Source organism: Thunnus albacares, chromosome 2 (assembly GCF_914725855.1).
Source record: "Thunnus albacares chromosome 2, fThuAlb1.1, whole genome shotgun sequence".
NCBI classification, from domain to species: domain Eukaryota; kingdom Metazoa; phylum Chordata; class Actinopteri; order Scombriformes; family Scombridae; genus Thunnus; species Thunnus albacares.
The window spans coordinates 19311106-19335233 of NC_058107.1; the positions used below are offsets into that span (position 1 = coordinate 19311106).

General features: G+C 40.7%; 2 protein-coding genes across 2 annotated transcripts; both read right to left on the reverse strand.

Annotated features, from left to right (window-relative positions):
• Positions 1-251: 251 nt before the first annotated feature.
• On the reverse strand, positions 252-14427 carry LOC122995302 (leucyl/cystinyl aminopeptidase). Its single transcript, XM_044370419.1, has 22 exons — positions 14005-14427; positions 11289-11383; positions 10346-10548; positions 9251-9362; positions 8837-9094; positions 8442-8632; positions 8033-8171; positions 7393-7527; positions 7132-7252; positions 6859-7010; positions 6657-6770; positions 6432-6563; positions 6166-6300; positions 5300-5460; positions 5126-5214; positions 4835-5018; positions 4528-4684; positions 3912-4096; positions 3616-3777; positions 3105-3245; positions 2935-3016; positions 252-2765 (listed from the first exon to the last, which is right to left on the reverse strand). The coding sequence occupies exons 1-22, from the start codon at positions 14030-14032 to the stop codon at positions 2634-2636; spliced, it is 3108 nt and encodes a 1035-aa protein (XP_044226354.1). The 5' UTR covers positions 14033-14427; the 3' UTR covers positions 252-2633.
• A 581-nt stretch (positions 14428-15008) lies between these two features.
• Positions 15009-23663, reverse strand: erap2 (endoplasmic reticulum aminopeptidase 2). Its single transcript, XM_044370432.1, has 22 exons — positions 23488-23663; positions 22998-23088; positions 21944-22337; positions 21638-21824; positions 21376-21545; positions 21125-21263; positions 20907-21041; positions 20691-20811; positions 20430-20584; positions 20172-20285; positions 19931-20062; positions 19474-19605; positions 18728-18796; positions 18406-18581; positions 18208-18287; positions 17900-18083; positions 17600-17756; positions 17315-17499; positions 16992-17153; positions 16665-16805; positions 16206-16287; positions 15009-15649 (listed from the first exon to the last, which is right to left on the reverse strand). The coding sequence occupies exons 3-22, from the start codon at positions 22111-22113 to the stop codon at positions 15506-15508; spliced, it is 2835 nt and encodes a 944-aa protein (XP_044226367.1). The 5' UTR covers positions 22114-22337; positions 22998-23088; positions 23488-23663; the 3' UTR covers positions 15009-15505.
• Between the last annotated feature and the right edge of the window lie 465 nt (positions 23664-24128).

Here is a 24128-nt window from a genome sequence, read left to right on the forward strand (position 1 = left end):
TGTTAAGTTTCTGCTCCAAAATGAAATTTGCGGTGTGTGTGTGTATTTTGTACTGGATCATTTCACTTCAGTGTGAGTGGCTGGATACTAAAGTAACATAAACCAAAAACATCTACCGTTTCAAAAACAATCTTCATCCCAAAACTTAAAAAAAAAAATTAGGTAGAAGAAGAAAAAGACAAGTTTAGAGGGTTGGAAACACAAAAGATACTAGTGCCCTTTGTGTTTACATAAAAAAGAAACCTAATAACTTCAGAAAACAACTTTTATTTATAATTTGTTCACATGAAGAGCAACACAGTTTAAAAAGCATCTGCAGCATTTTAATCACAGTGCAAAAACAAAAAAAAAAACAATCTGATTGGGTCTACTGCACACATGGTACTACAATCCTCTCATCAAGCCACCGACATTGTACCTGAATGACATCACCTGTCTCTGAAAAGCTTATTGCAACTGACTTCACGTGGTCCAATCGATTTCGAACCAAGAGATGATGGGAAATCAATATCCCAGAGCCTCAATTAAGCTGATTATCTGAACTGATTGGTGAGTGCTGGAAAATGTCCAAGACTGACCAATACTTTCCCACAATAAAAGACAATAATTCACAATTAGCCAGGACTGAAAGGTAAACTGTAAAGATGTGTATTTAAAGGCATATTAAATGCTAGCTAAAGACATTATCAGCGTTTGTGAAACTATGATGGATCAGATGGAATGAGTCAATGACAATACTGCTGACAACCTCCAGACAGAGCTTAACTGCAATAAAATACTAAATGTACAGTCTGACCATCACTAATTTTTTCTCTTTTCACCAGTTTGGAATGCCGACATGACCAAACTGGAGGTACCACTACCACTGATTGAACTTGAGCAAGTGTCACCTCGTTTATGACACTCATTTGGTATTTTTATATGAACTTGTAAATCCTGCCGACAAAGTTTTATATAATAAATGAGACAAAGATAACATGACAAAAACACAGAGACAAGCTTGACACATATAACTGGGATGGTCTAAGAAAGCAAAATGAGCAGATCTATTGGAGATCAATTATCCTGAACACCATGACAGTGATGGAGTGAATAAGTAAGCAGTACCGCCTCAACGACAGCAACTCAGGATGAGTGTACAATTGTAATTAAATACATTTTGGAACAAAAGTTGGGGAAACATGTAAAGACACCCACTCAATAAATACTAAGCTACTCTTCACTCTCAGGAGCATCACAGCTGGTTAACATTGAAGTAACTTTAAACCTTCTGGGGTTTTTTTTTTAAATTTGGCTGATGAGGAACAGCTTACTGGACAGATTCGTCATGTCCAATATAGATGTTCCTCTATACACTTTGTATCTTCAATATGCACATTAGCCCTTAAAAACACAAACATATATCAGCAAATGACCTCCCTGCGGTGGTGTAAATCAAGAATACAGTAACAAGTATTTGACCAAGAATCTTGACCAGTTCTATGGATACATTTCCTCTTTACACTCTATATACACACAACATAAAGCAAATCTTAAAATGTTAAAAGTCAAAATGTTTAAAACAGTACATCCAAAACAGCAGGAGTAAAGTGTTGCAGGGTTGAGCATATTTACATAATAACTACAAGGTTGCAAGCACACTGAGTTTAAGAATGAGTCTGTACAGTGGCTGCGCTGCAGGCAAAAAGCAATCATAATAAAACTTGATCTTCTGACTGGTAGAGAAATAAAAGCGAGAAAGAAAGAAATGAACATTTGGCTCCAGTGTTCACTGTCTGCTCTCATCTAAGACACATTGGTTGTTGATTTAAACCTGCATTGCTGTGCAGTACGCCATCTACTGTACACAGTGGGAAGGTTTTTCAGTACATTCAACTGATGCCAATACAAGTTTGGTATTTAAGCTATCAATCAACCAATCCCTTTTTCAGTCAAACCATTACTAACATAGTAAATGCTTCAGGTTGCATGAATAAGTACAGAATGACAGGCTGTTATTATTTCTATACAGATTTTGCGTAACACAGCGATGCAAGGTTAGTTTAATTCTAACAGTAATTCCATCTCAAGTACCGGTAAATTCAATTTCTCATCGCTGAGAAATCTCTGACAGCTGCATCAACGTCCCACGGTAGAGAAAAAGTCCACGACTTACCGACAGCACATACTGTAATTATGACATTCTTCATACTTTTAGAAGTGGCCATTAAATAGCTCGCACAGTTAAGTGCCTGAGAGCAGGCTGAGCGAGGGGAGTGTGGGTGAAGCGCTGCTCTCTGAAAGCATGATTGTCTGCCCAGGCATGAGGTTTGGATGAGACCTGCAGAGGAGAGGTTTGGTCTACAGCATAAAGTGTGAGGAGTGTGAGTCTGCATCTGACATCACTCTGCCAGATGCACAATCAGAGCCACCCTGAGCTAGCAACTACATCTCACAGGACCAATCTCAGATAATCAAACACCCTGTCCACCCAGGTAGAGCACAACCTCTGGCTTTGATAAGTACTCTGGCCTGGATAAAGGGAGTTAGGAGACGCAGTCCTACAATAGTGCAAACATTGCTGTTGTCTTGACGACATGCCCCAGTTGCCAGGCGAACTGTTAGTGGGGCAGAGACTGGATGGGGTGCCTGTATTAGAGCCATTTTCGAAGTGTTGGAAGGTTCCTCTCCATCCAGCGCTGGTTCAGCTTGATGGTTTCCAAAGCTTCCTGCACGCTTCGCATCTGAGAGCCACGCTCCTTCAAACTGGAGAAGAAACCATGCACCTGCACGACAAACACACATTGAGATGTCAGCCAGATAAGATTTGAAGTAACACACTTAAAAAGCATGCTGTAAACAGTTCATCTCTCCCCACAAACAAGAGCAAAGACTCTCAGATACACTGCAGTATTAATATGTTCTATTAGAAAATATGTATTTAAAAAAACGTACTTGATCAAGGTGTGCCTGTGTGGAGAACTGGGAGGTGACAGACTTAATGATTCTCTGGATGGCAAAGGAGCCCACAGGGAACCTACAGCCAAAAACACAATAACACTGATTAACTATTGTTTCATTTTTAAGCCATTATGTGAAACATGAGGCTGCCAGAGACCACTTACTTCTCTATGAGCTGGTCCCAGTTATTTTGTATAAAGTCCCAGGCAATCAAGTAGCCAGCGAAGCCATCACACACACTGTCGATGACCAAAGGCAACTCCTGTGTCGGGATGATGTCCCCCTTCAGACCAGCCTTCAGAATCCTAGAAAGATCGTGATAAATACTCTGTTCAGTGCATAAACAACACTTTTGGCTCGGGTCAAGTACAAGTTTGATTATTTTCCAAAATAATTCATGCCTTTAATGTCAATTCACAGTGTCATGCGACTGCTAACTGAACATGGATAAGCTGATACGAAGTGTACAGTATGTGCTGCAGGAGTTGAGGGGGCAGCAGAATTGACTTCTATTAACATGTGAGTGAAATGTATTAATGTTTAAAACACTGTTGCTCTGTTTCACATTGGTTTTAGATCAAATCGACATGATCAGACTATGTAGCCTTAGCAGGTCATCAGCAGGGTTGATGCTTGATCTTGGCCAGATGCAATCTCACACACACAAATACTTACCATACGATACTCCTGGCATGCTGAGTGGATGCTAGGCCCTGTAGCATTTTTCGCTTCTCTGCATCATAGGTGACGTTTCCGTACATGGTGAGCAGGGTTGACCAATCCTCGTTTGATTGAGCAGCCACAGTGAAGACAACTTTCTGCAGGTCGCCTGGGATCCTACAGAAATACACAAACACAAAAACAACCTGATTTCACTTTGCTTCCTACAACTCAGATGTCAGATACGCATTCAATAAAGTTTATTTGGACTACTCTGCTGCAACTCAACAATGAAGTGTTTCTTTACATACCGAACAGTCCCACTGGAATTGACATACTGCTTAAACAGGGCTTTGGCCCGCTCAATGCAACTTTCGTTATCCAGACCACAGGCTGTCTCCAGAACAGCTGAGCGTAGCTCCTGTTTAGACACACTCTCCTCCTCCCCCCATGTTTGGTTTTGCATCAGAGACTCAAAATGATGTTGAATGTATGCCTGTCATATATAAGAGAAAAAAATAGTACACATACAGTACACTGAGTTAAGCAGTCTGGAAATTAATCAGACACACAGTTACAAAGATTAAAAACAGTGGTTCAGTTAAACAAATGAAAAGTATTATTGTGCATTTTCTGCCATGAAGCTAGTGATTTTATCAAATTAATATATTTCAGTATTGTAGTTGATTAAAAAAATATTTTATAAATGTCACAAAAGACCATTTCTCAAAACGGGCAATCATTTCATGTAAGCATTTTTACAGCTTAAACTTCAGCTACTGCTTTTATGTTACTTTTAAAAGAACCACTACATCAACATGACTGTACATCTAAAGCATACTGCCAAATTCAAATTCAATACTAAACAGGTATTTTTATTTCTCAAATCAATTTCCTGACATGTAGATGTGTATGTAGAGTATGTACCTTCATGCGGGAAACGAGATCTTGCTCCTGTCTTTTGTCGAGCAGCTGGCAGATTCTGTTGAGCTGTAACAAGGCCTCTGTCACAGGAGAGGTCTCAGTTTCATTGGACATGTAGTTCAAAAGGTTGAGGACAAGACGGAAGGACACACGTCCCAGTCTGTTGACGAAACAACAAAGAGAGAGAAAAGAAAGAAATGGAAGCATTTTAAAGTAAAATACAGGAATTGGAGACTACTACTGTCCTTTAGTTTCTCATGTTATTGAGTGCATTTGAAAAAAATTCAACTATTTAGGTTGTGTTGTATACCTGGAGAGAGCAAAGATGTTGTGTATAAGTGAGGCACGGTCCTCACTTGTAAGAACATTGACATTTTCAGACAAGGCTTCTATGAGCGCAGTCCAACCATCATTTCCATAGTGGACAATGTAGAAGCCGGTGTTTTTGTAGTTTAGTTTCAGCCACTTTACACTTTCTGGCACCTTAATAGTCCCTGAAAACACACAAAAACACAAAATCACAAAAAAATCATCATTTAACACAGTACCTGGGACACTGAGAAGAGAATTAATATTTGTTTACTGACTAATACTGTTTTACCTGACTTGGTCCTCAGAGTGAACACCTGTCTGCATTCGGGTGCCAAACTGCAGCTGTCGTTTACGTATGTCACTGGGATATTCCACAAGCTAAAGACAAAACACAATTATCTCTAGGTTGCAGTGTGTTTCTAAGACCCTGTACATGTATGTGAGTGATGTTAAAATAGCCCACCTGGAAGTGTGCGTGGCATTGTCAGATGTGAGCAGGAAGTGCTCCTGTGTGAGGGTCACCTGATCTCCCTTGCGGCTTACAGTTACCAATGGGAAGCCTTTCTGTGATGTCCATGAGCTCATCATCTCTGACACATTTTGATGCTGAGCAGAGACCTCGACCTGAGGACAGAAAGACAAATCCTGAGTCTGTGCAGTCAAATGTCATGTTCATTGTTTTATCGGCTATATAGTGAAGAAGAGGATGGGGATATTTGACGTTCTTAATTGTTATTAGCCTCACCTGTACATATTTTGCCTCCCCTGTGGGTTAATTGAGTTTTTATTACTGACAGACTTTTAGGACTGGTATCATTGTGGCAAACAACCACATGATATATGTGAGACTGTGAAAGTGCAAGTAAAGCTTTAACAGGGGAGGTGGGGGGTGAGTATTGAGTTGGCAGACTGCCCCTCATATAAGGGCAATGGGTTCAAAACCTCTTGTCAGTAATGATACAGCCTACTGTCTGCATCTGTGCAGTGCTCTGACCTCCCTACAGAGGGGAGTAAGCCAAACGATGAACAATCTTACACATCTTATACATATCAATCTTATACATATAAACAAATAATAACTGTATGCATGATTGTTACCAGTAATTTTCTACCATTTGTCTTGATAATAGAGCTCCTGAGAAAGTCCTCTGTGATCAGTGACTATGTGATGATATAATGAAGAGCATATTTTAGCTAGATGGCTGCTTGAAAGATTGCAGAGGGGAGTTATATGTTAAAAGTATCAACTGTTAAATCAATGAAAAATGTCAGCAAATAACAATAAGTCACGCAGATACAGTACATGCACGCACACACACACACAGCTACCTGTGTGAGGCTGTTCCAGAGGTCGTCAGTGTCTGTGTTTGATCCGTTGAACTGTTTTAGGTATTCAATGATTCCCTTTCTGAACTGTTGATCCCCTGGCAGGGAGGCATTCAGCATCAGAAGAATGGATGCACCCTAGACGACAGAGGCACAAACCAGCTATGGTCAGACTCGAAACAGACTGCTACTGCAGTTCAGATCAAGAGATCAAGTATATATGACAAACAGCTGAATATGGAAGTACTTATAATATGTATAAAGTGCACCTTCTCATAGGAGACAGAGTCAAACATCTCTTCCACCTGCTCCGGTGTGTTAACCTCTGTCGACACCGCGTGGGAAGAGTTTAGTGCGTCTTTGTCCAAGGCTCTGAACCGCACCGCCAGGAACAAATTACCCTGCAAACAAATACAAGACTTACTACCAAGGCACAACTTTATCTGCTTCAAAATATGTGAGGATTAATCTACGAGTCAGATGTGTGAACTTACAATGTCCAGCTGAGGCAACACTGTCTGCAGTGACATGTACTGCATGTAAGTGGCAAAGCCTTCGTTGAGCCACAGGTCATTCCACCAGCTCATGGTCACCAAGTTCCCAAACCACTGGGACACAACATCAGAGCTAGATTAGTACCTGTAGATTATTTACTGTCTCAGCTGCTTTCACAAACACACAGGCATATACAACTACCTGATGAGCAAGCTCGTGCGCTATTACAGAGGCAACTACTTGTTTTTCCAGAGGAGACGACTGTTTCCCCACAAGCAGGCTTGTCTCTCTGAAGGTAATCAGACCCCAGTTCTCCATGGCTCCTGCCAGGAAGTCCGGGATGGCTACCAAGTCTGACAAAAGAGAGACAGAGCATATTGTGGTGTGTAAAGAGGGGTGAAAAGAAAGCAGAGAGGAATGAAAAGCCTGTGTTTGCACCATGTGTGAAATGTGCAAGTGTGCGTATGTACTCACCTAGTTTTTTGAGGGGGTATACAATTTCAAAGAACTTATTGTAAAACTCCAGCAATTTGGAGGCTGTTTCCAGAGCATAGTCAGTGTGCTCCTTCTTCTCTGGTACAGAGTACACAGACACCTAAAACACACACACATAATGTGTAATAGTTTATCAGCAGGGTCACAACCTCACTGAATATTAAATGCAAAATTATATTGGTGTAAAACCCTTCAGGATGCACTGAAAGCAAAAAGGAGTCATATCTGTGTCAGACCTACCAGAGTTTCTGAGACATTCTTTTCAATAGGAGTAAAGTTAGCGACGATGAAGGCCACCAGGTAAGTGCTCATGTTGACGCTGGTCTTTTCAAACTTATCTTCCAGGAGGCCGTTTGGAAGTGTTGTGGTGCTAGCCTGAGACACACATCAAAAGGACAAGATGACAAGCAGGTAATGTTGGTGGTATGATAAATCTATTTTGGCATGTTGTGGAACACAGCTCTGTTAATTAAGCTCCGTCAGAGCGAGTGACATAATATAATGTTGCACACTGAGGTCTTTCTTAGGTCATGACCCATCATTTTGCCAGTGAACATGCCAAATTAATTTGGTATATACTGCCAGCCTAATGCTAGTCACTACTAGACCCCAACACTGACTGTTTCTGGACTAAACTTACTCAATAATTATTTGATGTCTATTTACCTTTTTGGTATGTTCAGTATGTGTTTCTGTTTTTGTATTAAATCTCAAATTTGGCTGTCAAATACTGCCATCCCTATCCCCCATATATATATATACATATACACACACACATATAAAAAATATATATATATGTATATATTATAAATAATATAAAATCTAATATTCAATATATAACAATATAAAATTAAATTGCACTTAATTAATGTTACAGTACCTTAGGCATGTTGGAGAGGGTCATGTAGCTTGGTTTTCTGCTGATTTTAATCAGAAAGGTGGCTTTGAAAGCTGGCTCATCAAAGCAAGGGAAGGCCTTCCTGGCTGATAGCGGCTCAAACTGGGTTGCTGCTAGCACCCTGGAGACAAGAGGGAGATGAGCATGATCATGCTGAAATAGTAAATTCGATAAACACTGTAAAAATCTATTTAAAAATCCAATTTCTGTTTTTAATTGTTATTTTTACAGCACTGATTTGTCGAGTCATGAGCTTAGCAGAAGGTCAAGAGATTAACTGTTAAGACACATGATCCTCTTCATACAGACTTTTATTTAGAGTCCTCACTCTGTAGCACATCTTTCAGCTGCTGTAAAGTATTTGAGGCCACAGCAAATTAGTCAAGTGTACCTTTTGTTTCCATCCTTATCAGTGTATGAACTGTTGTAGAAACCATCATAGGTGTGTGACAGGTTGGCAAAGTAATCCAGGGTCAAAACACAGTGCTGGCCTGCCTTCAGGTCTTCAGAGAACTTAACAGCTATCTGCTGTCTGGGTTTGTACTCAAGTACAGTTACTTCACTGGCCTTCCCATCACCCAGCTGGAAGAGAGAAAGTACACACGCACACTAAACTTTTTGTTTATGCTCGAAATGCATGTTCTCACTTAACCAAAGACAAAACTGAGACATCTTTGTATACAGTTCTATATATCTAGACAAGCAGGCTCTGTACATTAGAGAATAACATGTGAGTCACCTCTACTCGGTCAGTACACTTAAATCTCAAACCTCTTGCAGTCTCACCTTAAAGGTAGCTTTGGTAATGTTGAGATTAGCACTGTGCAGGACGATGCGCTTGGTGTTGTGAAGCACAATCATGTTGATAACAGTTTTGCCGGTGAAGGTCATGCTGTTGAGGTCAGGGTTCAGGGTGAGGTCATAGCTGAGAGGATGTATGCTTTGAGGCAGTCGGAATTGTGCCCACGGGAACGGTTCACCATTGGTGGATATAGGGTAGACCGGCTCAAAGGGAGTGGTTTTGTTCACCTTACGACAACCCGTCTGCAAAAGGATTGAGGGTTGCAGTTAGCCAGGGAAATGGATGTGTGATTGAGCATGACAGGAATAAAAATGGAAACAATCTTGAAACAAAGAGTAATTATTGTGTATCTACATGTGCTCACAAAACAAAACAGAACTAGTGAATACTTTTCTTACCTTGGTAAAGGTGCACCCTGGTAAGAAGTACAGCACCATGGTCATGGAGGCCACTATCACCAGGAATAACACACAGACAACCATGGTGCGAGCTGAGGGCCGTGAACATGACCTGAGAGAGATAAGAGTACTTACTTTGACAAATTCTACAAATAAAGACGGACAGGAAGGAGTGGTGTTTATGAAGAAACTGGGGATGGTGGTGCTGTGAGCAGACAGAGGCTGCAAAAGTAAAGCTTCAAATTGGATTTTTGTTGCTCAGCTGACTAAAACAATTTTCCATGCCCCCTTAACCTGTACATATTTGGGTAGTTTAGTGAAGTCTTATTAGATTTATAGACAGATTTAAACAAGTTGAAATTGTGTCATTTGGGCAGCTTGTGTGAAAAAACCCCCCGGATACTTTCAGATTTATCATCCTTCTATGGGTCTGGAAATCCAATTGAAAGTTCACCTGCGTAGTATTGTTGGTACAGATGTAAATCAAGATGCTGGAGCAACCTTGACCAACACGCATTAATTATACAGGATTTTGTGATGATTGTGCATTACTACTGAAATATTGTTGGCATCTTACTTAGTAGATGCTTCTGCTTCTTTACTCTGCTATTGCAACCACAATGTTACCGTCAGGACCTTGAATGTAGCAGCAATTTGAGGAAAATCTAAGTGCAAGCTGTTCACCATCACCACCACTGTTTGTTTTATGAGTCTATGTAAATCTTTGTCAAAGCTGTGGTCATGGAAGACATACGATTGTTATTAAACTAACAGATAGTGTGGTACTCTCTACTACGTGTTTATTAATGAAGTTACCAGATCCGTAAAGCTTAACTATTTCAAAATGTCTTTCCTGAAAATTACGTAAGTTCTTCAGTATTTTTTTTAAATGAAAGTTTTCGAAACAACCACATAAAGAGGTTGGTTGGACAATAACAATACATTCATATAAATTCAACATTTGTTCATCATTAAACTCTACAAATACCAACCAAAGGGACAACTGCATACAAAAATAAATCATTACTTATGCAGTTCCGCTTTGAGACAAATGTCCCACGAGGTATATCCCGCTAGACTTTTTTGAAACATTACCTGGGTGGAGCCTGTCTGGTGTAAGGGGAAGAGCTGGATCTGTGAGCAGAACTGCGGTTCATGAAGGACATGCCCAGCAGACGGGCTGAAGACTCGCAGTCTTCCTCATCCTCGTCCATGTCGTTCTCTCCCAGGCCACGCACCAGCAACCGTGAGCTGCGAGGCTCGTACACCACTTCATCTGGGTCAAGGGCCGGAAACGACTGCAGAGAGCATGTACAGTACACTATAGTTAAGCTGTGCAGTGTTTCCCCATATAATGTCAATAACTGGATTGCCTTTGCATGTAAATTAATTAGCATAGGATGTTATGTGTGGAGGCGAAGGAAAAATTAATGATCAGGACAGAAAAGGGCCATCGACACAGTACCGTGTATAGATGACAGGAATATCATCATTATACCAGAGCACTGGGGTGTTTGATGCAGAAACGAAGATCATGAACATAAGGGATGTGAAGGAGATTGAAATTTAGGATAAGGTCGGTTGGATGTGAGACAGTGAGGGAGGATAGAGGTAGTGTGGACTGAGGGATGGGAATTAAGTTTATAAGGCTTTATGATGCAGTATGTATGGTGCCTGTGGGGGAAAGTGGGTCAATGTGGCTCAGAAGAGAAAGATATAGATACTATTATAACAGACAGAATATAAGGAAGAAACAACATCTTTGTTATGCTTTAAGGAGGCTTCTTTTTGCAGGAAATACTTCTCCAATATTGAGAAGTTCAGATAGTTGAAGGTGACAGATCTAAAAACATTTACAGACCAGTGAAAGAGCATGCTGTATGCAGGATGGAAAGTGCTTGAATTGTGTCAACCATCCTCTCATTGATCTTTATCTATATTGCCAACAGATGAAAGCACTTGTGAGAAATGTGCAGTGGTGCAGATATGCATTGTTAGTTATGCATAGCATGCATGGCATAAGATTACATTAGCATACCGGAAATGCTGTGGAGTCTTTGGCCAAATCCACGACATCAGGCTCTTCTTCAAACATGCTGTTCTCTATCATGTTCCGCGGCAGGTTGGCTCGATCTACACCACACAGAGGAAGAGAAATAAGACAGAGGATTCTCACAAGGGGAAATGAGAGAGGCGAGACACAGAAACAAATTGTGATTATATACATTTAGAATTGATTTTCCGGTCTGTATAGCCTGTATAAATTCATGTTTATACATACATAAACACACAAAAAAAGAGACGGATACTTAAATAGAGCAGCTCAAAACAGCACAATAACCCAACTTAAAGTTGTTTTTTTTTCTGTAGGCTGAAACTGCAGCTTATAATGCCTAACCTTTTAACACACGTTATGTTTAATTGAAAGGTAACTCCAAACAACAAAAACAACAAAAACAAAAAAAAACAATCATGTATCATTATACGCTGACACACACACACACACACAATATGTTAGCATATGTGCAGTGTTTTTGGAGCTTTCTGTAGAGAGTAATGGCAACAAGCCAACATTCAACACAAAAGCTTGTTATCTGACATTGGATTGTGCAGGCGACATGAAGCCTCATGTAACAAAGGACTGACTGGGTTTCTTCAGTTTCCTGTTAGTAAACCTCCTGGACTATTTCCTGGTTCTTTGACCTACATAGTAGGTTCATCAGGCTGGTGGTTTTACGGCTTTTCAGTACCAGTATTAGGAAATCTGTTAAGACAGACATTGACAAAAATCAATTTCCTTCATAGTTCAGTCATTTAAGTGCAGTGACCCAAACAAGAGACAAACTGTCCTCAGAAGTGAGAAAACACAAACACAATGAGAAAATGTCATCTGGCCATGTCACATGCTACTGCAGGTTACAAAAGCATGCATTTCCACAAACTAACCTGCATCTTCAGCATTGTGACAAGAGTGTCTTACAAAGGCCACATGATTTAGGATGCCAACTCCTCAACTCAGGTCATTCTTGTAACAATGGGAGGTATGTTCAACTTCCTAATTCAATAACGACGAAAGTAGTAAAACACTATGCGTTGCAAGTTTCCCATATTGCCTCACACTCCACTCATGCTTTACATGGTAAAGACAATGCACTTTCAGTCTTAGATGGTGATGAATTTCAGTGGAAACCACAGAGAGAGCCAGGAAACACAGACTGTATACACAGTGTACAAACAGAGCCGACGACACTAAACAGAAGTGCGTACTATCTCCCCAAAAGGAAAACAAGAATCAAGAAATGTAAGAGGTGGATTTAGCTCCTTGTCTGTCCTGTATAGTGTTTTTGATAAGACTGTATGGGCTGTCACAGTCTCTCTATCTGGTCCACACTGCTGTGGCATGAACGTCTATTAATAGGCGAGGAGCTAAGTAGTAGGTAATGTGTAATGTCCAGAGGAGGATATGATAAAAATAAAACCCAAAAAAAAAAACCACATTAAACTTTGATGAATGTTAACCCTACTTCTGACAGCTGCTGAGATATTATGGTGTTAGTTATATCATACGAGCCAGATCACATGAGAGGTATGACAAGAGAGGTAGTTAACAGTGACAGTTATCATCTAGACAACAATTTAAAAAACATGTAGAGCAAACGGGAAGGACAAACCACTCCGGTACTTTTGTCACGCTTCTATGTAAATACAGAAGTAAGGCACCTCTTTTGCTGACTGTGCCCTTCCTGTTTACCAAAAACATGTATCAAGCCTACCTTAGAGTCACAGAACTGCAGTTAAATATATGCGTCCAAGTTTGACAGGTGTGTCCACTGATTCAGGCCAGACACACTGCATAAACTGAGCTACTACACTGTTATCACTATGGTTGGGAAGGAGGTATCTCATCACAATCTGATCAAAATGAGACTGTCAAATATAATTTCTGTATATATTAAAATCATTTGGTCACAACCAAATACTCACACAAAGAAACAGGAACTCAAACAAGCTATGATTTGGTTGTTGCTCTTTCAATGGGGAGGAAAAAGCTGAAATGAAACAACACCCACCAAGGAGAGCACACACCTTTCCTGAGAGCTGTTATATAGTGCGTGTACTGGTCTATTTTGTTTGTTTTAATAACACCCTGGACGCCCAGGGACCATAGCTGAGGTTATAAAGCAGTTGGTAGCCATAGTTAAGCTGAGCATGACTTATCTGCTCTCCCCGGCAAGACAAAAAATAGCTATTATCAAACCGAAAGGCAAACAGAGCTGCTGTGTTTATATCTCACAATATGAGTGTGTACACTGGCAGGCTGTGTAGCTTTATCGCTCAATATAAAGATTGTTCAAGCTGTTAGACATGTGTCATGTACAAGTTTAATTCAACCAAAACGTAACTACAAGATTCACACACAGTCGACTTTGATTTAGTGTTTAAAAGGAAGAGACAGTCGTGTGCAGTTTAATGTTATCACGCTGATGCAGGACTGACAACAGACTGGCACTGCGATGAAGTTAGCTTCTGGGAATCCCAACTGTAAGAAAACAAGCCAGTCATTCAGAAGACATAAAGGTAGCTTTCATTTGGCTTGACAAAAGTCAACCCGACCCCTCTCAACATGTGTCCTCGAGTGAATGTCACTCCCAGTGAGCTTGCAGCTAATGTCCCGTTAGTTATTAGCTGGCCTGCTGCTGCTGCTGCTTGTTAGTTAGCTTGGTGTTACTGTACCCCCCATCTTCCCTCCTCACCTGTACTGTTACTATCAAATGGATCCATGGTAGGGTATCTGAAAACGGCTCCTCGCGTCCAAAACCAGGGGCACTCAACACGGTTGCAGCAGCTCGGCAGACGTGATGTTTTTGTAGATGTGGATCAGACGCTCACAGTAAACAGCAGCCTATCCTCACTGTACTAACGTCAGCTACGTAGTAAGCTAGCTCTGAACTAGCCAACTTCTAACAATTGTAGCTAACTGACTGAAAGATATCCAGCTTACTAACGTAAACTGATTTCCAGGACTTTATCGCCCATAGCTGTTTTGTAGACCAATATGGGGCTACGGCGGAATTGTAAAAACCAAACCTTACATTTACAGCATGTAAATAAATCTCTCCAGACGCTCGGCAAACTAACGACAGAGCAAATGACACTTTCCTGCCTCTCCGACCAGTTGTTGGTACCGCCCATCAAATTACAATACTGGCTTCCTATTGGCTGATACTTCCGGGGGCGGGGCTAAACAGCACCAAACACACTTAGATGCACGTATACTTGTGGGGACTCTGTAGTGCTTTACAGTCATTCCCTAATCCTAAACCCTAACTGTTACAGGCATAACTTCAACCCTGCCCTAACCTCAAACCCCAAACCCACAGTTTTTACCCGAACTCAAAAAAATTGTCAGGTCCACACCCCCCCCCCCCCCCCCCCCCCCTCACACACACACACACACACCCAAACACATACACTTAACCACAATAACTACTTACAAACCTAAACCTAACCCTAACTCTAACCATTGACCCAAAAATCAGTGATTTACCAATTGGGGACATGGCTTTTGTCACCAATTGCACAAGCTGTCCCAAATAAACTGGTCTTAAATCTGGTTTGTGTCCCTTAAAGTGACTATACCACACACACACGTGCACACACACAAGTGCAGACACAATGGTTGAACATAGCACATACACAATAACACAATTAAATGTTTCAGTTTAAATAACAGACACAAAGGTACCAATAGTTACAGTGAACTTTTTTATTGTCTATTTGGTGAACAATCATTTACACAGCATTTGTGTGTCATTTTGCAATGGATCTCTCTCTCTCGCACATACACACACACACACACACACACACACACACACACATACACATATACACTTACACACACACACGTTTGCGCAGCTATCATTGTTAGGACATTGCATGGACATTAAGGACAGCCTAACCCAACCTCTAACCCTAACCTTAACCAGGACCTCAGAAATGACGTTTTGCTTCATTAGGACTGGGCTTTGGTCCACATGAGGACTACTGGTCCCGACAAGGTTGGTGTTTGTACCGGAAAAGGTCCCAGTGAGGTAACAAAAATGTGCGCACACACATACACACACACAATGCTGTTCTCTAAATAAGTCCCCTGAAAATTTACAAAACATTTTCTTTTTACATACAAAACTATCAACTCTCCAGTGTTAAGCACATTACAATTTCCAGATAAACTGTCCTCCTACATTTTTCCACTTAATTCTTCTCATTCACCCAGTTTCTCAGAGGCTCTAGGTTCCTCTGGACCCAGCGAACATTTTTCTGCACGTTGTCCAGGGCAACCTGGGTAGCTCTCAGCTGAGACGCCTGTTCTTTGATGGACTCAAAGAACTTCTTTACCTGGGGGTCAAACACACATACATTTACACAAATACACACAAACATATGACAGAAAATAAAAAATGTATAAAAAGTAAATGTAAGTAAATCTCCCTATTCTGTCAAAGTCACATTGTTATATTGACAACAGAGGTAGCACATATTTGATAATGCTTAGGAATATATATATACAGTATATATGTTTTTATAGGTCAATACCAAAATATTTTACAACTGAAAACAATTATTATTTGAGTTTTTGTGTGAGTTCGAGTCCAAATGCAGCTGCAACACAGGTTAGGTTAAGTATATCCCTATTTTAAAGTGTTTTTAAAAAGTCCACGATACTTTAATATTGTCAATAATTGGACATTTTTGTTGTATATGGTGACATGTCTATCAATCAAACTATACTAATCAACATTTGGCAATACTTACACTGAAACAATATTGCTGGTAGTGCTAATACTAGCCAACTAGCTAACATCATTAGCATGCTGATATATCAGTGCATCTCTTTCTAAATTGTCTTATAACAAATGAAGCAGTTCACAATGTACTGTAAGAGCATATTTACATCGTCGAGTTCCTCTGGAGATGAAAACTGGCCGGTGGTGCCAATGATGCTGTTTGTAATGCAAGATGAGCCCAATTGGAATCTGCAGAACAGAAATACAACAGAGAAGACACTCAGAGACCAAAATCTCCTCCTATATACTAGAGTACAATATAATTTGGGGTTTTCGTAGTTGTGTAATCAATTTCTTGTGGTATAATCATATCGTTATCAAACCAAAAACCTGTTCCACTTGTTATTAGACTACACAGATGCCACTAAAAAGGCAAGTCTTACTGGTTTACACACAGTTTTTGCAAATTCACAAGACATGCTTGATGAGTAAAAATCTTTTTTTTTCATAGTAAGTACTTAGCAGGATATTGTTGTAATATTTTAAAGTAGGGCAAACTGTATTTTCATAGCATTACATGCTTTGACTGATAGTACAGGGTCATTTTGAATGTCTATTGTACTAACTTTTCAACCAGTGTGCTCCAGTTCTTCTTGACAAAGTTCCAGGTGAGGTGATGTCCCTGCGGGTTTCTGGCCACCATCAGGATGACAGAGGACAGGTCCTGGGATCGTATCACCTTCCCTTCCAGACCTAGCTTCAGCAGTCTGCACCACAAACACACCCAATTTATTAACACCGCATTATTTGCCATCACTTCAAGAGCCTTTACTTGTTTACCATCAGAATTAATACTGGGAATCTGTTGGCACCAGTGCTGTGATACAATACCCCATATTTGCCACATGATGGCAGCATTAACAGAGTGAAGAATACAGTGGGAGAAGATGTACCTGTGTAGTTTGTTGGTGTCCCTGCTGCAGGTCAAGGCAAACAGGATTTTTCGTTTTTGTGCTGCAGAGAGGGAGGTGTTGTATGCGTGGAGGAGTGAGTCCCAGCCGTGGTCATCCTGTGCTCCCACGGAAAACACAGTGTCCACCACATCAGTGGGCAGGCTGGAGTAAACACAAGCAGAGACGTGCATATTAGGGACATGATGAAATATCAAATTATATGGTCCAGCCTTGCACAGGGAAAAACAACAGCCTCCTGTTTATGTGAATCATATCAACAGCTGATAACGACGTGAGCTAAAATATAATTTAGACAAACAGACTTGAGTGTTCCGTCGGACTGAAGCCAGTCTTTGAAGCTCTGACGCGCCTGCTCCAGACAGGGAGGGTCATCCAGGTGGCACGCCAGAGAGAGGACCTCTGACCTCAGCCGTCGCTCTGACACAGAGCCCGCGTCACTCCATGTCTGTTGGTCAATGACACCACGGAAAAATCGCAGGATGTACATCTGCACCAAAGCACACAGAGAAACAGCATCTTACATGAACTCAGTTTCATACTGACATTGGCCTGGATTTCATGCACGCTGTGTATACTTGTCTTCTTACCCCCAGGTTGTGTGCTAGATCAAGCTCATTCCTTTTCTCAATGAGCCGGTAGAAGGTCTCCAGATAGCCAAGTCCTTCAAGGAGAGGAACTGTGTGTGTCTCCGATTGCAGATAACCAATCAAGTCTAAGGCTTTATTGAGTGGTAGATGACCTGCCCTTTAGAGACACAGATAAAGAATATTTGAAAGGTTGGGTGCTATTTCAGGTGGGGTAAACAAAGCAATTTTGTTTTGCTAAAAATATCTCTTTCTCTTTAGCTCTCTAAAACAAACAGACACACACATACAGTATATGCTTACGTGACCAGTTGAAAGGCGTTGTGTATCAACTGAGTCCTATCTTTGTAGCTGAGAGCAGTGTGGTTTTCTCTCAGTAGCTTTGTCATCTCATCCCAACCACCATCCTCGTAATGAACCACATAGTAGCCTGTCATGTCAGAGTTTACCTTTACCCAGTTGACGTCCTCTCCTATGGGTACACTGTCTGAATGACACATAGCCAAAGATAGGATGAAAAACAATTGAAAGGCAAAACAAAAAATACGTACAGTATATATATGAATATGTGTGCATGGATTGAATTTAGTGTATTGTCTCTTCCCCCTTACCTGTGTGTGTTGTCATCAGGTGTCTGTGGATGGTGCTAGAAGTATCGGTCTTGTATGTCAGAGGGATATGCCAAAGATAACTATACAAGAGAAGAGAATATTTTTGACATGCACAACATAAAATCAGACCCTGATACTTAAAATTAAAAAGTCTTGCTGACAATGGTTATGTAGCTGTGAGTGTGTGTGCATACTCACCCCTGTTGCAATGTGGACCAGTGGGGGTCAGAAGGCAGCACTGTCCTCAGGAACCTGTCCTGTCTAAGCAGCAGACGAGACCCCTTCCTGGTTACAGTCACCAGGGGAATACCTTTCTGCAGAGTCCAAGTGTTCATCATGGCTGTCAGGTTCAGGTGCTCCCCTGCAAACAGGTACTGTAAAAGACAATCAGAGATAAATACATGTGACCACACCAAGTCACAAGGTCTGTGATAATCACATAATATATATATATTATAAGAGGTAAACCATGAGGAGAGGTCAGTGAGTTGATGTTCAACAGTGTTGTGTGTTTACTCACTGCATTCTTGGAGGCTTGGCTGCTGCTGTAACAGTGTTTTCCTGAGATGAAATCCTCCTCTGAGCATGTCTGAAAAATGAAATTGAACACTTAGGTTTAATCTATTTACTACAAAACACATTACCTTACGTTACTGCTGACTATAGTATGCTGCAGTCTTTTCGATTTTTGAATGTTTGAATTAATTTCTGTACAGTTTGAAAATGTCTGAGCTTGGAATCCCTCACAATGAACACCATGTCGCTTTGTAAGTGCATTTCAATCAATCTGCACTTACAATTGTATTACTGGGCAAAGACATTGTAACTTTGATGGAAATAAAAACAGACATTATGTTCACTTTGACTAATTATATAAATCAATCAAGTCTGCAAATTGGTTTTTAAACCTTGGTGAAATGAACAGAAAACAATGGCTGTCTGAGGGAAACACACTGCAGCACGCATTAAGAAATGGATAGCAGTAATGTACCCAATTTGTAGTACATGGATTAAACATCAAAATAGACAGACAGAAATGTGTGAAATGCATGATTTCTGTAAATGGATTGGTCACTCTTTCTTCTTTGTGTGATTGTAATGCCAAGCAAAGGTTTTTTTTAAAAAAAAGTCGTACAGCTCCATACAAAAAAGGTTGGCTAAGATCAATTCGACAAATTAAAAGCTCTATCTTGCTGCCCCTTTATAATGTAATTTTTTTACATAAATTACATTACACAGTGCATTACATGTAATTTGTGCTCATACATTGGCCAGACTGTCCCACAGGTCTTGGTTTTGTGCATTTTTGTAGCTGTATTTGCGGAGGTATCGCACTATCCCGCTCTGGAACACATCATCTGTTAGAAAGTGTCGCAGCATGTGCAGGATGCATGCTCCCTGGGGGGGAGAGAGAAGAAGTCTTTTTACACAATAGGCCAACAGGACTGTTGTTAGCTATAAATGTGAAAAGGGAAAAGGTTTTCTGTCACAATATAATATATAATATAATATAATATATATAATATAATAACAATGTAATATATAAATCAATAGTTATGCAGTCAGATGTGTGTCCTCACTGGGTGTTGTGTTTTCTAACATTTTCAAACATGAATGGGTTAATTGTCTTTTTAATGTTTGTGTTATTTGTCACTGAATCTACAGGTAATCATTTTGCACAGATAATATACTTGTGATAAACTGTGATTGACTGAAACCATACCTTGTCATAGGAGACTGTGTCAAACATCTCTTTGATTTGAGTGGGGTTATCTGCTGGACTAGATATTGGCCGAGAGGAATTCAACGAATCATAACCAACTGCTGCAAAACAGGTGTGAAGCAGATATTCTTCCTGCAAGAATGTGCACAAAACAGGATGATCAATCCCCTCTTCAGGGCTTAATATTAATCTATCACTATTAATCAATTCAGTCGGTTGTCAGATTAAACTAAGCACATACCACTTTCAGTTCAGGGTAGGTGGCCTCGACTGAAATGTACTCCATGTATCTGGCAAAGCCTTCATTCAGCCAGATATCATTCCACCACTCCATGGTCACCAAATTACCAAACCACTGCAAACAAAACAGATTTTGAATTTCAGCTCTCTGCATTGACTGTTTATGTAATGAAGTGATTTATGAGTATCTGAACTACTGAAGCTAAACAAACACTTAATCCTTCATGTCATTTGAGTGCAGATACACTGAAACACTCACCTGATGGGCCAGCTCATGGCCAATCACCATAGTAACCCACAGTTTATCAGAAACAGAGGATGTAAGCGGATCAAAGAGAAGGCTGGTCTCTCTGTAGGTGGTCAGACCCCAATTTTCCATTGCACCGGACTGGAAGTCTGGGATGGCTATCAGGTCTGAGAGAGGGAAAACAAAGGTCAGGAGACAGAAATTGGCAGGGCGAAAAGGGAAAAAATGAAAGCTTTGTTACTTGGTTACATAAAAATAGAAAAAGAAGTTTACCTTGTTTGGGTAGAGGATATGGGATGTTGAAATACTCATCATAGAAGTCAAGCATTTTGACAGCAGCCTCCAGGGCGTAGTGGGTCTGATTCCACTTCTCAGGGGCAGCATAGATTGACACCTATAGAAATACAACAATACAAAACATTTGTGACTATGATATTAATATTCAAAGCAAGAAATGAAGGAAAAACAGCATCTTCAGAGAGGCCATACCTGCACACCAGAGGCTGTTGTTGCAGTCACAGATTTGAAATCACAGATGACAAAAGCTACGAGGTACGTGCTCATCTTTACACTTGCGGCAAAGTGGTCCTCCAGCAGACCGTCATTCACTTCAACTGTCTTGAACTGAAATATACAAAAATTTCAGTGTAGCCATTTTTCATTCACATTTGAACATGTGTAGCGAATAGCACATATGCAACACTCACTATAGCCATGTTGGACAAAGAAATGTACTCTGGGCTCCTCCTGATCCGTAAGGAGAAGTTGGCTTTGAAGTTTGGCTCATCAAAACAAGGGAACGCCATCCGAGCACTGGTGGGCTCAAAGTGAGTTGAAGCTAAAGTTCTAAAAAGAAACATAAGCAGAAACTATTGTACACAGACAATAGAATATTGCACTGTAGATGTATGCGTAGGATAATTTACCAAGCTTGCTGTGAAAAAGTCTACCTCTTTACCTGATCTCTCCTGCACTGGTCCTGTAGGTGCTCTTATAGAAACCATTGAAGCCCTCTGAAAGCTCCGCCCCAAACTCAATATACAGGAAGTACTTCTGCCCACTGCTGAGCACCCAGGGTGAGAAAATGCCTATCTGCTCATGGGAAGGGTTATGAAGAACTGGGAGATCCTAAAACAGGAAGGAAAGGAAAGAAGTTAAGTCCATTGCAGGTAAAAATGATAAATAAGATGTAATAATAGCTGCTCTGAATTCACAACTACCTGATCAGACAGATGACGGAGGTTCTGGTTCAGTATGGTGGCCTTTGAGATCTGCAGACCCTTGCTGTGCAATACAACCCAATTTGTGTTGTTCCGGACCTCAATCTGGATCTGCACTGAGCCAGTGAAACTGAGACTTGTGAGGTTTGGGTGCAGGAGGAGGCGGTAGTGAAGAGGAATGATGTATCTAAAACAAGGAAATATATCTTGCCCTTTTAATAAATGACGTAAAAAATGGAAGTCCAGCAATTTTCTTGTCAATTTTCTGAATATACAGTAGCTATAAAAAACTGGCATGGAGACTACCTTGGCAGACGAAGGCGACTCCAGGGGAAGGACAGATTGTCAATCCCAGGAGGAGATTGCTCTCCTGCAGGGTGAGGAGGGCTTGACGGCTGCTGTGAAATTTTGGCAGGTTGCGACCCAACCAGAGACGCATGGAACAGAGACAGCACTAACAACCTCACCAAGGCCATTGTAGAAGAAATGTCCTTAAACCACTGATAAAACAAAAAGCCTTAAGGGTGGCAGGCTGACGACTAGTAATGAAATCAGTCTGTCACATCCCAAACATGAGGAGTGACTAAGGACCGCCTGATGGGAGAGCTGAATGGCTGCAGAGGTGGTTTGTCCAGTTGTTACACTGAATGTAGTCGGATCAAAAAAGTAAGGCAAGTTCTCAGGACCTTATTTCTTAAACCTGTAAGACAATAGGGGAGAATTTAGGACACACCACACTGACACTGTTGTAGAAACTAGAAAACCAGAGTCTTAATTCCTTAATTCAGTCAGCTTTCGGTTTGGCGGTAATGGTTTCAAAGGTTACTACATTCACTTTAAAACTTCTTCTGACAAACTATTATGGATGAACATTAAAACAGTTAACAAAGAGCGGCCGTCACTTTAAAATAACTCTACTGGCAGTCCATTAAATCACTCTGTTATTGGCTCTTCCTCATACAGCATATGTGAGAGGTCGGTTACTGCTGGTAAATTTAGCAGAGCTTAAGGTTTAGCCACAATACATCTCGCCCTGAAGGAGACTCAAACATCCAACAACTGTATCACATGATTTTCCATGCGGATAAAACAAGATCAGGACACAGCTATAACTGTATGGTGACAACAGCTGCAGGAGCATAGCTGCAGTACAAATCAGGTTGCACAAGCAGCAGTTATGCTGTAGCATGTGGGAAAAGATTAATCTTGTGTTAGTCACAACAACCTACAAGCAACAGAAATGTAACTAATAGTCACACAGTTATAATATGTAAAATAATGCTTTTACTGTGCCTGCTTCAGGGCTCATGTTTAAACAGAAACGTCGAATACTGTAGATGCAAATGTCAAAAAGGTTTACCTCGATAATTTCTGCTTCATCATCCGGTCTGTCCACACTGTTGGGTTTCACTTTCTCTTTAAACCTCCCGCCTACTGCTCAGGCACAAAAGCTGCTGGTGTGTGCGTGTGTGTGTGTGTGTGTGTGTGTGTGTGTGAGAGAGAGAGAGAGAGATAATGAGACAGATAATGTAGCCTCACTGTTTAATGTCTTATGTAATGTATTTTCGAACTAATGTTAGAAGGTTCAGATGCTGATGTTAGTGTAGCCTATTATAAGTAGATTTATTATCAATATAATTTGTAGAGTTATCATTAATACATTTTATATTCTGCTTAGGTAGTTAGGTGGTTAATATACAGTCACACACAGCTGTCCACACAACAGTTTCTTTAGTGTGTGTGTGTGTGTGTATGTGTGTGTATGTGTGTGTGTGTGTGTGCGTCTGCAGGTGTTCCCTACAACAGTGTTGTCTAATGTTCTGGTTGTGTTGATATGATCAGTTTCTCACCTCAGATCTAACAGCCGTAGGCAGGTGTGTATCCAGTTGTTCAAATAACTCTTCACTGACTCTCTTCTGTCCACATTAATGTCTGGTTTTCTCCTTCATTATAAATGCAGATTGAGCCACATATGTGTAAGAGCTCACACTGCTTCCTTTTTGTTCTCTCTCTCCATATCTGTGTGTGTTTGTGTGTGTGTTTTGGGGTGGGTAGAGGAGGGTCCGTTATCAGTATAAGGTCACAACAATGAGGCATGTAAGTCCCCCATAATGCACTGCTCTTGGCAATGCCAAACAGCATGACCCCATTTCACACACTAACATACACATACACAAGGCTCATGAACACACACTCTCACACAAAGCAGTCATCACTGAAGCCTCTCCAACTAACAGACAGACATGACGGAGTCATCCAGGAGTCTCTTTTACCTTCCTATCATCTATTTATGGACAGGTAAGAGATTTAAAAACTGTTTGATTATTTTTATTAGATAAATAATAAAGAAGACAGAAAACGAGGGGACAGAGAAAGGTATGACAACAAGGGTCCCTATTATTCTGCCAGCGTGCCCTGAACTTTTCCTTTCTAACACTCGATTGTGATTTATATATTTTTAATCAATGAGCTTGAAATTTTTGTATCAATG